Source organism: Geospiza fortis, unplaced genomic scaffold (assembly GCF_000277835.1).
Source record: "Geospiza fortis unplaced genomic scaffold, GeoFor_1.0 scaffold11, whole genome shotgun sequence".
Classification (NCBI taxonomy): Eukaryota; Metazoa; Chordata; class Aves; order Passeriformes; family Thraupidae; genus Geospiza; species Geospiza fortis.
Window position 1 is genome coordinate 8,773,517 of NW_005054304.1, and position 16,672 is coordinate 8,790,188.

Consider the following 16,672-nt stretch of genomic DNA (forward strand, 5'->3'; position numbering starts at 1 on the left):
CATTTTTATAGTAACTCCTTCTGAATTGCTCACAGGACCATGAAGTCAAGTCAAGCATTTCTGTGTGGTACCACACCTCCCAGTTTCACGTAATGACCACTGCAGTGCATGAGTTCAAAATACCCTGATGAACAACTAACAGCTTCAATTTTGCCTGGTTTTGTTGGTGTTGTTTTTTTTTTATCCTATGACAATACATATCAGATACTCAAAGTCTTTTTAGCCTCTGCCGTAGTGACAGGTAGGAAGGCACAGGGAATGAGAGTGAAGTGTCATTTCTCCATGCCCCAGTGGACTGACGAGCTGGGGGTGCTGCAGAATGATAATGTGCTGCCCTCCTACAAACTCCTCCCTGGCCATCCAGGGCTGCATGGCCATGTGTGAGCAGCATCCAGTTCTGCCACCATCCTGGTATGTTGCTGTGTCTACACAAAAGGCCAATATAATGGTGAGGAAATGTAATATATAATGGGATCAATATAATGAGAATCAGGGATGCAGTTCTTCTGGGAGTAGTGAGTTAAATGTGGAGTAGTGAGTTAAATGTGTCACATGGATCCTTTTTTTTTTCTCCCAAGGAGATTCTGCTTTCATTTAGCTCCCATACCTGGCTGAATATAAGTTCCTTAACTTTTTCTCATAGTACAGAGCTGGAATTTTTGCTGTTGATTTTGAGCCCCAAAAGTAGAAGTCTTCTGCATACCTATTGAAGTGCTGCAAAATATGTGCTTCCCATGTTAAGAGAGAAAGAGAGAAGGATAAAAGTTTTTAATTGACATTTTATTCTGAAATTCTCTTGTCCTTTTACAGAGAGCATCATCTTCTCTTTCTGTAGAGTAGGTGCAAATCTGTGAAATATCAGCAGTGTTCCAGGTATGCTATACTCTGGCAAAATTTTATGCTAGTCCTTTACTCTAAAACCAGTCTTGAGCTGTGTGAAAGGTCCCTGGGCAAGGAGTTTAGACTGATTCTCAGAAGAAGAGTATGCTAAAAAGGAAATCCTATAGCTCCAGAGCTGGCAGATAACTGATTCTCTCTTAGTGAAACAGGTGTTTCTCCCATGCATAAAAATTAAGAATTGGAGACAGTTCAAAAGTAGTGTCACTGCTGCTGGGAGGGCTGAACAGATAGATTTGCAAGCAGAGATTAAAGAAAGCTATATCCAGCTCAGCTGAGTAACAGAAAGATCCATCAATAATTGAAAGGTGTCAGCCCCAAAGTGTGAGTATTTAGAACTGCAGAGCAAAAATACCTAGGAATGACATAGGAAAGTTATGTATTGAAAAAAAAAAGGTAGTAAGAATAAATACACTGGATAGCAATGAAATATGTTAGATCAAGAAGTAGTTCTCTAAAGAGAGGGATTGCAAGCATGACAATTACAACTTAGGTTTGCTCCATGGTTTTGAATTCCTGAGATTTGTAAGTGAATAGGGCAAAAATGCTAAAAAGGATGTATTTTAATGCATGGAGGAATTATGTGTTGAAGGTAGGTGATGGGAATGTTCCCTTCTGGCTCTTCAATCTCTTTTGTGCCCCATGCACTTTAACTGAGGCTCACTGTGATGTTATCTGTGAAAACTAATATCTTCATGGGAACTTGAACTCTGATATTATGAGCTCTGTTCTGAGGATCCTATATATACCACTTCATCACAGATATTATTGACAGTAAGTGCTTTTACCACTTTTATATATTCTCTTTGTGAGTTGTTTTATAACAAGGCAGCTAAATCAAGGGAATTTTTCTGACCAGCTGAGCAGCTGATAGGTCTCCTTACAAGCACTTAGGTGAATTCAAATGCACTAGGATGATAAAAAGGCGAGTTAGGACAAAAGCGGATGTCAAAACATAACCCTCTGCTCCTTCCATCACCTCAAAGGTTATGTCCCACTTGTAAAATTACTTGGGTTTTGAACCCCACTTTCCCTTAATTCTTTTGTTCACAAAGTCCATTTGATCCTTTTCAGGATTCATTTGCCGTCTTCTGATCCTCTGCTTTTGTCTCCTATTTCCCTCCCTTGTTCTCTGCACATCATGATCCTTTTTCAGGCTGGTCATTATCCTGTTAAATTCTCCTAGGAAGGGCTTTTTTCTCAGTCATGCTATTTCTTACTCAAGTGGTGCCTGCAGGAAGATCAGAACAACCCATGCTAGGAAGAGCTCTGTGAGTGGCACTACCTATAGGACAAGCATACCAGTTGTATTGTTTGTTGACTGCAAATTCACTTCTATCCCTTATTCCCTGCCTGTTTAGATAAATCTAAACCTCCACTGAGAGGAGAGAAAAAACATTCTTGACAATTTCCAGAGCCTGAAGATTAAAACTGGCCCAGTCCTACATTTATTTGTGTGTGTGTTTGTGCACTTTGAAAAGAATTTTCTTTATCCTGCAAGTCCTGTGGAGTCCACAGATAATATGGCTCCCTTTCTGCTCCAAAATCTGCACAAATCCTCCCCCTGCCATGCCTACAGATGGAAATAGGAAATATTCCCTTGCCAGGCCTGCAGTAAAAAGGAATGTGTCCCAAATGCAATCATTCCTTGTGCACTACATCTTGTGAGCAAGCAGACGGTGTGACTTGCTTCAGTAACTTTTATATGTAAACAGTCTTTAAAAACATAATCTACATTGTCAAAGCCTAATCTAAATGATGTACTGACATTGCTTACTTTGATATGCTGACTTGGTTTTGAATTCTCTCTGGATTGCCTGGCCCCACATGGCCTTTTTGTGTTTTGTTTACTTTTCACTTAGCTGTCACGTATTTATTCCCATTAGATGTACAAAGTCAATGGATTCAGCCTAGCTTTACAGCTTAGTTGCCTAATACAGCACAGGGAAAAAGCTAAATGAAGCCAAGCAGAGGGGCAGGAAAAAAGCAGAGGGATTCTTCAAGTCTGACACAGAGACCAAGGAAAGAGGAAACCAGCAAAAGATCTGGGTCTGGTAGAGCACCTAGAGATTGCGGGTTTTTTTCAGAAAAAAAAAAACATATGTCTGGAAAGCAGAAATTAATTGATTTGTATAGACTGAGTTTCTGTTTTTAAAGGCTTGCTTCTGAACAAATGCTTAAATTTTGTATGCATCACATATATTTAATTTTTTTTTAATTTGGATTTTTTTCAAATGTGAATGGATGGGGAAATGTTACTTTAAATGCTTTTTCAGTGTAATGAGCTGGTTGGATTTATCTTAGTCAAACAGTTAAAATGGCTTGCATGATCTTGTTCTGTGAAAGTCTTTGAAGATATGTGAAAATGCCTCATGCTGAGAAAAGTAATCCCAAAAAATCTACTTGGTGTGATCTTACTCACAGAACCCATAAGATAAATTGGTGTTTGTGAAATCTGTCACAACTTGGAGCATGACTGAAATGTGGACATCCTGAGTGGTCGTCTTCCCTCTGGATAGCCATGCCTACCCTGCCATGCTTCTCCCAGTGGGAATACCTACCCTCCCTCCAAATGGTTGGTTTTATGACATTTACAGGGGATTTCATGTGGAATTTAGTGTTGGGGGAGGGACTGTGGTGTCTCCTTTGCTCTTGGAAAAGGGACAGTCCATATCTCCTCCATGGCACTGTGTTACTGATGGCCCATTGTTCTCAGGTCATGTTTCTTCAGTTTCAGCCAAGGCGCTCAGCCCAAGCCCTTTGTGGCAGCAGCTGGGCACCCAAACTTCCCTTCCCTTGGAGAGCAGTCTGTGCTGAAACTGCCCCATTTCCAGGTGCACTGACCTCCTTCCGGACGCCCCTAGCCTGAGCTTTCCCTCTGTTTGCCGCAGGTGAAGCACGGGAACTACGCCTTTGTGTGGGATGCGGCGGTGCTGGAGTACGTGGCCATCAACGACGCGGAGTGCTCCTTCTACACGGTCGGCAACACAGTCGCGGACAGGGGATACGGCATCGCCCTGCAGCACGGCAGCCCCTACCGAGACGTCTTCTCACAAAGGTAAGCCTTTGGAGCAGGAGGAGCAGCTACTGAGGGAAGCTTTCTCTCACCTCTGGAGCCTTCTTCTAATTTAATTTTCGGCAAAGGAAAAGAAACACGTTGTTCTTGCGATCCACTTCATTTCTTGCACACACATTCATTTTATCCGAGACACTGAATTATTCACTTTTCGAGAAACTGCTTTAAAAACACTTTGTGTTGCTCTTATTTGAATTGTTCTTGTTTCTTTTGAAAAATATTAATGAGATAAACTCAACCTCATTAGCAGGAAAATGAGGAAAGAGTTGCTTCATTTGTTATAGAGAGTCAGCATAACTCAACCCTTCCTATTACAGAAGCTGCTTCTTAAAGAAAGTGAATTTGGACACTGATGGGATAACTAAAGGGGATGAACAAGAGCATTTGATGTTTTGGTGGAAGGACCCCTATTAGTACCCAAAAGCATAGGTGCTTATGCCCATACTAGTCGATCTCTTGGGCCACTAAAGTGCCATCTCTAGAGATGCTACTGGTACTGTGTTTCTACTGGGATCAGAAATACTAAATTAATTGTATGTATTGTGCCTTTGCATATGTATTTCTGCTTCACTCCAGTATTGATTCCTAAATCAGGATCTGTGTGAAATGTAAAAAAACTACTAAACTTCTATCTGCAGTTTGGCGCTTAGGGGAAGAAGTGAGCTAGTCTCCTGACCCTTTTTTTCACTCTGTATATGGTCTTTCAGTCTGGTTTCTGTTGGTTTGTGTTATGTGTATGAAGCAAAATTTTACAGTTGCTGCAATGGGATTTCTGTTGTGTGGCTGCCAGGTAAACACACAAAATATGTTTAATTTGGACTATTGCCTTTGCCTTTGTTCAAAGACTGTGGTGGGGGAGAAAGTAGCCAGTAAGTAACACTGTGCAGATCCAGAGGAATCACTCTCTGCTCACACCTACTGCATGAACAGGGAAGACTTGGATTCTTTCAATCTGTTCCACTTTGAGAGTGACATTGCTGAATTTTGTGCTAACATAGCAGCAACATAAAAAATTTCACAGGATCAACAAAAAATTTAATTTTAATGAAACATGTATATGTTTTGTATATTACAATGAGTATTAAAGGCAAATATTTACCAAATACTCTAATACTCTCATATTCCAGCTGTCCAGGCTGGCTCTGCTTAAAATCTCTGGCACTCTACTGTTAGGGATCTCTATGCAAAACAAAGGAGTAGGATTCCTTCCTGTAATCTTTCAAAGAAATTCTTCCACTTGTTAGAGTTCTCAGGTGCTTGTCAAGGTGTTAAGTCATCCTCTCCACAGCCTTATCCCTGTAAGTTTGAGTACAAAAATTGGAAGACATTAGGGAATTTCACAGTGTGTGTTTTTATTACCAAACATGGTGAAACCGCCAAGCGACGTGACACAGCTCACACCCACATTTTTCCTGCCCACCCCTGCTGCTCTGGAAGCCAAGGTGGATGCATCCAAAGTGCCCTCAGAGACTGCTTGTGACAGGGTTTATGTAGTGGGTATAGTTCTTGGCACAAGGAGTTGCTCCTTGGTCGTGGTACTGGGCACATGGAGAGGCTGGGTTAGAGCTTCTTCTGATACAGGGCCTTCAGCCACTCCTGGATCATTGCTCTGTGCAGGCCTGACATTTCCAAGTACAATTTTATTTCATAAGACAATTTTGGCTTTTCAGTGTGTTATTATATCTTGGAGCTATAGCAAAGCAGAAGGAAGCATAAAAATTTGCACATATATAGGTATTTTTATCTGAGGATCTTCGAAGCAATACTTAAATATTAGCATCTGGCAGGAAAGCAAATGCTATTTCCACTTAATGCTTAGGGAATCCGTAGCATCAGGAGACTTAAATGAAATCCCAAGGTCATATGTTGTCCCCTGGTGGAATCAGAGATCATAGGCACTCATTTTTGATTTCCTGCTCAAGTTGTCAGAGTTCAGGTAGATGAAGAAAGGGATTATTTGTCAGATATTGGCCACAGGAGGATCTGGATGGATATGCAGAACTTAGCACTGGTGAGAAAATAACTCATTGCATTAGGAGGAATAATGGCTGAACAGAGAAATTGGAATTTTCCTGGAGTGATACTACCACCTGCTGAATTTAGAGAGCCGGAGATATATATTCTGAATATGTGTGTGCTGCTGTGCTTATATTCTTATTTCTGTATTATGAGAGCATATTATATAGCATTTCTAATTATGTCCATAAATATAAATTTACATTTTAAAGCAGTGAAAGACCATATAAGAACAAACATGTGAAAGAGAAATCATGCTTACAAGGTAGCTTATGAGGTTTTGTTCTTAATACCCTTCTGTACTGTTCCTTGAGCTTACATCCATGTGGTTTTCCTACATCATCCTTACATTTCTTCCTAATGAAAAGGCTCAACAACCTTCAGCAGCTGCAGCCTGCATGCTAAATAGAGAGAGAGGAATAGATTCATTGTATGGGATTAGCAAATGTTCACACGAATATTTCACAGTTTTAATGCTGCAGGGAACTAGTTTAACATATATTGGCACTTCTTGATCTTTCCCAAAATAAATATATTTATGTGAAAATACAGGCCTTCTCTTTTAAGAAATTTCATATAAAGCCATAAGCTGTACAGTGTTAAATCCCTAGGATGCAGCTGTGAAAGGTCTGGCAGGCTTACAGGAGAATTTGTTCTCTGTGCAGGAAGCACAGGCATGCATTTAAAACTTTTCAGTACCTTTTCCAAGCATACAGGTGATTCCCAGAGAAACAGAAAAAGAGACAGAGAGGTGGAAACACTCACCCTTCTCTCTAAAGCTACACAGTGTGAGCTGCAGTCAAGGTAACGCTGTGGCAAAGTTTACCAACAGGAAGCAGTGTCAAAAAAGGATCATTGAGGGTCATTCTTTTTCACAGGCAAAAAAATCCCTCCTATGCCAAAACAAAGATGTGAGCGGCAGTAAGTGGCCTAACTGCAGTATGAGATTGGCTTTTAGCTGCATGGGGGTGACAAAGCAGCCACACAGCATCTGGGACCAGGCCCTGCCTCATGCTTTCTCTGAAAGCAGATGCTTTGGCTCCATCCTGACAATAGATATGTGGCTGTAACACAAAGAATATAGAAAATAAGCTGGGTAATATTTGAAAGATGGAGCTGTTGTACCTATCCCGATGACTTCATTTATGTTGCAGATGTTAACAAGCACAGCTGGCTATGGCACTAGACAGCCAGGTGATGTGCTCAGGTGGATGGCTGTCCTCTTTCCTTTGCCACAAAGACTTAACCTTCTGAGCACCAGCAGTCTCCAGGCAGTATGTCAGTTTTCCCTCTCTATATATTTTTCTTTCAAGGTAATGACAGGGGCTGTAATAATAGGAACTGCCAAATTTCCTAGGAGAGCTTGAAAAGGATGTGTCTTTTGGTTCATGAGGAGCTGTGTGGTGACACTAAATTTGACACCTGTTAAGAATTCTTTTCAGCCTTAAACTTTAAAACTTCCACTGCACCCCTAGGAGGTATAAATATAATTGCAGGCGCTTTTCAGAGTATTCCATAGGATGTCTGTGCTTCCTGCAGTGCTGCAGCAATGGCTCAGGTGCTGTGCTGGTGGCTGGCTTTTGGTGGGGGTCAAGGGGGGATGGCAGCAAAGTGCTGGAATCCTGTTCATGTACCCGCTTTCTCTGCTGTTGCACTCTCTTCTCCTGCACTACAGTCCCAGCTGTGCAGCACACTAGAGGCAAAGGGACAGGAAGCACTAATTCCGTGCCCAGCAGAAGCCAGCAGCCAGCTTGTCACTTCACTGGAACCTGTCAGCACCCAAAACCACTGGAAAACCAAGCTATAGTTGCTCTGCACTCCTCATATTCCAAAGAGCATCCGTGTGTGTTCTGCCCCTCTAAGTCAAAGGAAACAGTGACAATAGGAAGAAGAAAAAGGAAAAGGCAAGTTGCCTTTAGAGCCCATAGTGTGGGACTCTTGTTCATCAGCTGTGTTCCCACAACTGCCCCAGCCAAGCACAAGCTCATGGACACCTCAAGTTGTCTGTGTGCCAAGAGGAGCAGCAGCATTTCCATAATTCCTGGTGGTTGTCTGTGGGAAAGGGGGCATGTGAGGGCAAAATGTATGGAAGGTACAGCTACCATATAGTTTCTGCAGAAACCCCAGTCTGAATTTGACATTATTCACAAAAAGTCACAGCGAATTTGTGGTGTTGCTAGAGAAGTCAGTCACATCTTTTTGTCCTGAGGGGGGAAAAGAAATGAACACTTATAATGATTTCCTTATGGCAAGCCCAAAGACACCTCCCTAGCAGCAAGTGGTGTGCTTTCAGAACTTTGGAGGGAAAGAAGAGAGCCATCATATGGCATTTCAGACTTCCCCCTAGCAAATCATTAGCCAGCTGCTTTAAATAAATGGTATGGATATTCTCCTGTCCTTTTTACATCTCATCAGCAAAATCCTGAGTCTTAGAAAGTTCCTGCCCTGAGCCATAAATATGTGTTCTTCCTGTCTCCTCACCATTAATTCCCTCTCCTTAAATTTTCATTCTGTGTCTTGGAGGTCACTTATGTCCAAAGACTCCGGTGCAAGGAAAATTACTTTATTCCTAACTACCTTGATTTTTCTCTGCCCTTGGGACTATGTACCCCTTTCTTTGAGAAGATACCCCTATTTATTTTTTTTTAATATTCTTTTAATGAAAGCCCAAGAAAGTGTTATTATTCTTATACTCTGACTTATCTTTTACCAGCTATGTGGGAAGTAAGAGTTTTGGATTATACCCTAACCCTGCAGAGGACTAACAATAATGACATAATTGATTTTTTCATTATTAAATACAGGGATCATCTGCAGAATAGCGGATGCCTTAGTAAGAGATCAACTTTGCTTTGTCTTGGTAGTTTGCTAAGAATTGAAATCCTGTTCTGAGCTGTATGTATAACATTCTGAAACATATAGTGCCAAACTAGTAAAATCTACCTAAATCCACCCAAAGCACGTTTTTTCTCATAACTCCAGAAAATTAAGAAACTGTGCAAGTTAGGAGAATTATTTGACTTCAAGCAAACTCCTGAATTTAAATAGAAGAGTTTAATTTTGAGAGTCTGCTCATAGATCATGTCACAAGTTCATATGACTGAAATTACATTAGTGAGAGGAAAAAAAATGAAAAAATTGATTCCAGGTTTCTGAGCAATCTGACATGAGAGTCCAGTCTTAATTTGTTCAGATATAGTCATTGCTAATGAAAGCCTTAACTTCAGAGTAGCACATAGTAACAAGGTAGTTTCTCAGATAACCAGGATACTAAATAAAAAATTTAACCACGCCCAAAGTAATATTTCTTGACCATCCAAAATAACCAGTCTATCCTATTTGTTTCTGTCTATATAAGACTTGTTGGGGTAAAACTGAGAATTGCACCAGGCCCTAGGTCTCAAAACACGTCCACCTTCCTTTCTGCTGACCCAGGTCCTCCCAGACAAACTGCAGTTGCCCTTCATGCCAGGAAACTCACCTTGAGGAAGCGCTGCTCAGCCAGCTCCTGCCCCCTGAGGCTGCAGAGTGCTCACTTAGTCCAGGCCACTGCATCCAGGCTGAAACCTGTCACCTCAAATGGATTGCAAGAAAAGATGTAGCTTCATTCTGATTTTTCAAAATGGCATCCATTACTTCATGAGAAAGCCCTAACAGAAAGCTTTTGCCCCTCTGCTATTCTCTCTTCTTTTTTCTACCAAGCTCACGAGTATCTGACCCAGGCTTACAGGGCTCTGCAATCCTGTCCAAGCTCATTGCTCATAGCTCTGCCCAAGGGCCAGATGAGCTGGCACTGTCCCTTTGCATCCTCTTCCACCAAATGCCTAATGCAGAGCTCCAGGTTCTGAAGATTCCTGCACTGTTATCAGAAGGGTTTCCTGGTTTTATTACTCCTCCCCATCTGGCTTGCTCACCTTGGCTGTAGGACTGCAGAGACGCTGTGGCTCCCACACAGCACATTGTGAGAAATGGCTTTATTGACTCCTGATGGTGCTTGCAGGTCTCACTGTGAATTCATGGCTAGGAGCTGAACAGGATGGAGACGCCTACAGAAACACAGGCTTAGCAACTTCTTAATATCTCGTGATATTAACTGATGATAGAGGTTAAAGGATTCTGCAGCAGATCTGGAGTTTATTACGTACACATAGTGAAAAATTACTCAAAACACATACAGGCAGTGAGCAGATTAGGGCTTTTTAAATATACCATAACATTATTTGATGGGGTAAGTTAAAGAATCGTGAGGTAGCAGCACTGAGAAGAAGCATGAAAAAGAAAGTCATAGGGAAAGGCATTAGATCTTCTTGCATTCTCACACAGCACAGAGCTATGAGGAATAGAGAGCTGCCTGCCTCCTTCACCACAGAAAGGCACCTTGCATCCAAGCAGTGCTGTGGTGAAGGAAAACTTTCCAATATTGCTGCATGTTGGGGAAAAAAGGTACCATGAAAAAGGCAGCTTTATTCTTTCTTTTTTTCCTAATCAATGCTCACTTTCAGAAAGGGCCCTACATTCAAATTTTCCCAAAGGCAAGCCAGGTAAGGGCATGCTTTTGCATATTAATTCCCCATCATTACCACCCCAAAGAAAACATTCTAATTGTGATGTGTTAAATTACCATTAGAGAGCACTATGCAAGCTCTTTCTCACTACTTGCTATCCAATTCTCTACCCTGAGGCAGCTCAGACTTGGCATGTAAAATGGCCAGGTATTACCCAGTGAGCTGTGCAGGACAGTCCGTGGAAACAGTGTTGCTCATCCAACTGTATGGAAGCGACATTTATTGTAAGCTGAGTTGTTCATGTGTTTTAAAGTTTTATGGAGTGAGTAAGTGCATGGCTGCAGAATTTGAAACTGCTTGGTTATAAATCTGATGACAGTAAAGCTAAAAGAAGTCTCAGTGAGTGGCTTCCTGCCAAGAACTTGCCTTTTATGAATTCCTGAAGCAAAGATTAGGTTTACCATCAGTGCACACTGTCCTGTAGTACAGGTTTTTTTCTTTTCTGGCTGCCTTCTCTAATGTGTGCATCAGTCTGGAGAGGAATGGGTGTAACTACTCACTCTGGCTCAGCTGAGTAGCAGCACTGCCTTTAAAGTGGGGTGGAAAACAAGTGCAAAGCTTTCCCTGGAAATAGGAAGGGACCAGTCATGCAGCTGCCTTGATAACAGAACCATAATAACCCAAGCAAGGGTTTAGCCCACCTACCCCATACTTGCCTGCTCTTGGCCTCAGTTCTCAAAACACTGCTCAACCTATTTCATTTTAAATGATCAAGAGTAGCAAAAGAGCAAAAAGTGATAGATCTTTGCTAAGCCATTTTGTTGCCTTAAATAGTAATTAACCCTTAGCTGGACCATAAAGCTCATTTTCAGCTAGTCCCGTTTTCCAGATAAAAGGCCTGAAAATAAAGTTTGTTTTCAAAGCTGAAATGAACTTGATGGAATAACAGCTGGAAGGATTTATCCATATCTGAGCTAAGAGATTTGCTTCTACCTGTGGAATTGCTGCAACAGAGGCTACCTCAGCCTGCAGAGATTTGCCCTGCTGTAAAACACCAATCTGCAGTTTGTCACCCATCCTTGAATCATCAGTAAGCCAAGGTGCTAGCCTTTGTTGATGACTTCAGCCAAGTTCAGGGGGAGGCAAAGGGAAAAAAGAGCATGGGGAAAGTCTCCAGAATGTAGAGCCAAGGAAGAGTGGTAGCAGGTTTCCCAGCAGAGCTGTCTTCCCTTGCTGAAATAGGAAGAAGAAAGCTCGTTCCAGGAACTGAGGGAGTGAGAGGAGAAGCAGTGGGGATGGGGAGGAGCTGAGTGCTCCTCAGTGATTCTTAGAGGGACAAAAAAATGAAGCCTTCCTTATTGCTCAGTTCCATGTAGGAGGAGGTTAGCAAAGTGAGAAATCTAAAAAAACCTATCCAGAGAAGTCTTCTGCTGTGCCTCAGAGCAATCCCACGGGGTTGGTTGCTCTAGGCTGCTCCCCAAGGAAATAATGAAGGAATTGGGAGAGGAAGCCAGTTTGCCCAGCAGAGTCACCAGTGTGTCAGAGTGCAGTGGATAGAGAGGTTTGGATTAGTTTGAAGATTAAGATGGGGTGGGGAAGCCTGTGCTCTCTGACTCCTGTGTAGTCTAGAGGAAAAAATGTTCTGATCATAAGCTATCACAAAATTGGAGAGACCTCTGCCCAAACCCCAAAGACTTGGTGGTGGCAGAGAAGCTGTGCAGGGTTAAAACAGACAAAAGCATTTGCTGACATGAACCAGCTGGATAATGCTGGAGGCTCTTGTTTGCACAGTGTGCAACAATGTGGTTTATGTTGTGCTTTAGTGCCAGTGGTGTTAGGTTAGCCCACAGTACAGCAGAGCTCTGATCCCAGCCATCATAGTTTTGATGACTGTCCTAAAAACCAAATGCCTTTCCAGACACAAGTTTTCCACTTAAACATGGTGTGCAAGCAGACAGAAATGACGATATGGCCAAGGAAAAACTGTGTTTGCCATTTTATTCATAAAACACTTTTGCAAAGTGCATTTAGTAATTTGCCATTGTAACCACCTGCACGGAGAGCTTTCAGGGCAGAGCTCTGACACTGTATTTTGTTCATACTTTGACTGCTCAGCTAAAACTTCCATTTCTATGCATTTATTCTGCTTCACACATTATGTTATCAGTCACTTTCAATATTTCAAAGTCACAGCAGTCCTTTTCTGACATGCATTTGCCAGAATGAACTGCCTTGACTGCTGTTATTACAGACTGCAGTTCCTGACTAAGGGAAAGGACTTACATAGAACCAGAATATTGGAAATTCTGAGGAAAAAAACCCCAATAGATAAAACAGCATAAAATTAGAGTCAATGAACAGAAATAGATGCTTTAAATGACCAACTGTATTTAAAAAAAGAAAAAAGGAGGCAAGAATGGGAAGGCAGGATTTATAACCCAATATAAAAGAATTAATCAGGAAAAGTTTGCTCTTTCAAGTTCCTATGCAAGGTACTGATAATGGCACTCTTCAGCCATCTGGTAGTAAATCAGAAAAGTATGTCGTGCTTGGACTTCCTCTCAATCAAATACTTTATCATATTCCTCTAGTGCTCACCTTCAACAGAGGGATTTGAATAAAAGCCATTTATAGTCCCAGAAAACCATCACAAGGGGTTTTGGCCTATCTGGAACATGTGCTTACACTCCTCATTAAGTGCTAGTGGCAATAATTTGTCATGGCATGTGAGCACTTCTCCCTCTTGCATGTGCTTAATGGCATGCACAGGCTTTGCCAGTTCACTCTGAAAAGCCCCCACAGTCAAGGGCTGAGCCGGGGGAAGTACACTTGTTTGGAAAGGTCATGATCCTTTCATTCTTATTGCAATTGAATTTTATTTTTTTCCCTTCTATTTGCTACTTTTGTCTTCAGCTGAACGAATAGCCTAACAGCTGAATTTCCAAAGCAGTGAAGAAAAGCTGCCACCTAATTACCTGGCTTTGTAGATAAGTACATGCTCCAGCTGCTCCCACCAAAGCAGAAAGGTTTCAGCTGGTGACAAGCATTAAAAGGAAAAATAACTGCAGTTTCATAGGTGGGATGCCTCTACAGAGCCAAAGAGATCATGAGTATCTCAAAGACATCAGATTCCTACAGAAAGCTGATAAGACAGATAAGCCATGTTTGGATTTGTTTGTTTATTTAATTAAAAAATCAATTGTTTTTTAATTAAAAAAAGAACAAACAAACTCCATTACAGTAATATTTGGAGAGAAAAGCAGCAAAGTCATTAGCACTGTTTTGCAGCCTTGAGAGCAGGGATTAGAAGTTCCTGACCCAGGACTGATTGTTTTTGGCTTTGTCTGGGATATTCCTACAGCAACACATGAGAGAAACCATGAACAAGTGAGCCTTGAGGTAACTGAGAAATAGATGCTTTATTTTTAATATTGTTTGTTTATGTTAATTTCCTTGGGTTTGGGGGGATTTAGTTAATTAGCAGTGGATCTTCAGATCATGGAATTACTTCAGATTTATACTGGTTTAGCTGACGGGAGAATTTAATCCTATAATATGCCTTTGGCATAATTTAGATGTAAGGCTCAAGATTAAGGTCCCCATGAAACAGGGAATTTATGTTCATTTCTTTTTCTTACACTGTGAAGTGCTATGCAAAGCTACAGAAATGTGTCAGCTCTGACAGTCACACTTGGGCAGCAATCAGGGCTTTCAGAAAGCCATTGGGCTTCACCTGCAGCATCAAATTCCCCCTGTGTTCTTCCATTTTATATTAGTCTGGAGGAAATTGTAAAATCCATAGAAGAAAAGCAATTGAAAAAGAAGCATGGTGAAAGCCCTGAGGAAGTAAAAGTTTCTTGATCTTCTCATGTCCCTCTTAAGTTAAAAACACCTACAATGCTCATTTTTAATTTTTTTTAAGAGTAGCAATCTTGCACCAGATTAAACATACGAAGCCTCTTGAAAACACAGGGTTTCAGAAAGACCCCCTGACAGGTGTTTAACACAAGAAGAAGTATATCCATGGTTGTATATGTAAGTCAGTATATGTAAGCTGTGCTGGCAGCAGCGCCTGTGTTCTATGCTCAGCCCCAAAATGAAATATTTGTGTGGTAGCAGAGAGCAGAGCAGTGATATCATCTCCTTCTGCTTGGCTTTGCAAGTGAAGGGTCCGTCACTCCAGCTTGCTGCAGCTCAGGGGGATGAACAACATGTCCAAGCTGAACCCACCAATCACTTGGATGCTGATCAAAGCCCTTGATTCTCCCACTAGCTGTTTTCTTCCCATTTTCTCAGCTTTTACCAGTGGTTTACTGCTTGCTTGCTCTGAGGCCTTCTTTGGTAGAAGAAATCCAGGCTGGCTTTGGTGCTGGAGTGTTTTTAAGGGCTGAGTTTAGGAGCAATAGACTCTCTGCTTTCATGGAGAGCTGCAGTAGCTGAGATGAAGGGGGGCTGCAGAGCTGGCCCAGCTGTGAGCTGAGCACAGACACAGCTCCCTTCCTCTCGCTCCTGCCAGCTTTATTTCAAATTACCTGGTGTCTTGGCTTCCTTTTTTCTGCCCAAAGTGTTTTCCTACTGCTGCTTCACTTAACAGAGACCCTTTTGGCTGTTTCAGTGTTGTGTAGCAGCCTGTTGTTCCTGGCCCTGCCAAACAGGGGTCATGGGTTGTGGGATGAAGCCCTGGGTAGGTGCAGGGGAGTGACCCACAGGGTGGCTGGGCGCACTCTGGGGCCAGGAGGTGCCCCAAGGGCCCCAAGTGCCTGTCCCCCTGGGTAGTGGTCTCCAAACCCCCTCAGAAAAAAATCTGATGGTTGGGGTCAGTAGTGTTGCTCATTGTGAAAAAGTGAGGATTTTTTATTTCCCTTTTTCCCCCCCTTTCTCAGAGGTGTAAGTGGTTTGTCTGTTCATGGGGCTGAGCATGTCTTTTTGCTCGTGATGAAAATAAAGCCGGGGTAAAGACTCTCACCAGGAGACTTCTGTCCTGGGCTGGCAGGACTGGGAGCAGACCATGCTGTGCACCTTTCATCCTAGCGCAATTTAAGATGATTCCCACAGTGCTGCATTTCAGGCTCAGCTCTGAATATTTGCTCACTCACCGAGAAGCTTTCTCATCCCCCACAGGCATTGCATACCCACTAAAATCTTTTTCTGAACTGAGGAAAAAGTGGAGATGCCAGTCCTTCCTCTTGCCTAGGCAATAATAAACTCCTTGCTGGAATTTTCAAATGTTACATCCCTTTAGATCACTAATACAGCCTATCCCATACAGCTGGAATTATCACAGGGCCGAATCTTAATAGTGATGGTGCAGGTTATCTCTGTGTAAATAGTGCCACAGATATATTGATCTGGATAAACAAGATAGTTTGTTCCTATCTGGAGGTGCCTTCTTAAAGTTCAGTTTGTGATGCTTCCAGGTAAAACTGATGATTTAGTGTTCCTGGATATGGTGAAATACCTGGTGTGCTGCCTAGAAACCAAAGGATTTTTCTCTGTAGGCCTGATGCTGGACTTCCTGAGCCTCTTGCTGTACTGCCAGCATTAACACAAACATTGCATCTGGGCAAAAAGGGTCCTTATTTCTGCTTGCTGTTTTCTCTGACAGTCTGCATCACTTCCCTTTGGGCTTAGTTAGTGGTGCTTGCCTTGAGTCACTGTGCTCTCACAGCGGGGCTGCAGGAAGCTTTCTTGGCAACATTTGTTGTTCTAGAGAATTGTTTCCTAGCTGGGGGTTTATTGCCTGCTCTGAACTTGGGTTTTCTCAAACAAATTTCAGCTCTGTTTCCAGGCTTGGTTTTAACCAAATGGAGTCATTTGTGGTTGAAAGGAGGAATTGTATGATATTCAGGGATTATTTTTTGACTCAAAATAGAGAACAGATTAAAAAATATAGGAAGACGCAATAGCTTAAAGGCCATGTCAGTCAGAACTGCTCCTCTTAGCACGCCACTTCTCCTGAGCTAGCCTGTCTGCTCCATGCTAACAGTGGTTAGCTAAATTAGCTAGAGTCAGCTGGATACTTGAATGTCATTAGAAACTGAAATCTTTGTTAGAGTTGAATGTGAAAACTTATTATTTGATAGAAAGTAAGAAGGAATGCTTATAATAACTCCATAATCAATCATAAAATGATGAAAGTCTGCATTAAAGTTCCACATCAAAGAAACCTGACGGTAAA

General features: G+C 42.0%; 1 protein-coding gene across 1 annotated transcript in view; it reads left to right on the forward strand.

Moving 5' to 3' along the window:
• Positions 1-16,672, forward strand: part of GRID2 (glutamate ionotropic receptor delta type subunit 2) — a 673,693-nt gene that overhangs the window by 605,523 nt on the left and 51,498 nt on the right. The window contains exon 14 of the mRNA XM_005418132.2: positions 3,789-3,955. Within this exon, the coding sequence (XP_005418189.1) occupies positions 3,789-3,955 (167 nt within the window). The remainder of the gene's footprint in view (positions 1-3,788; positions 3,956-16,672) is intronic.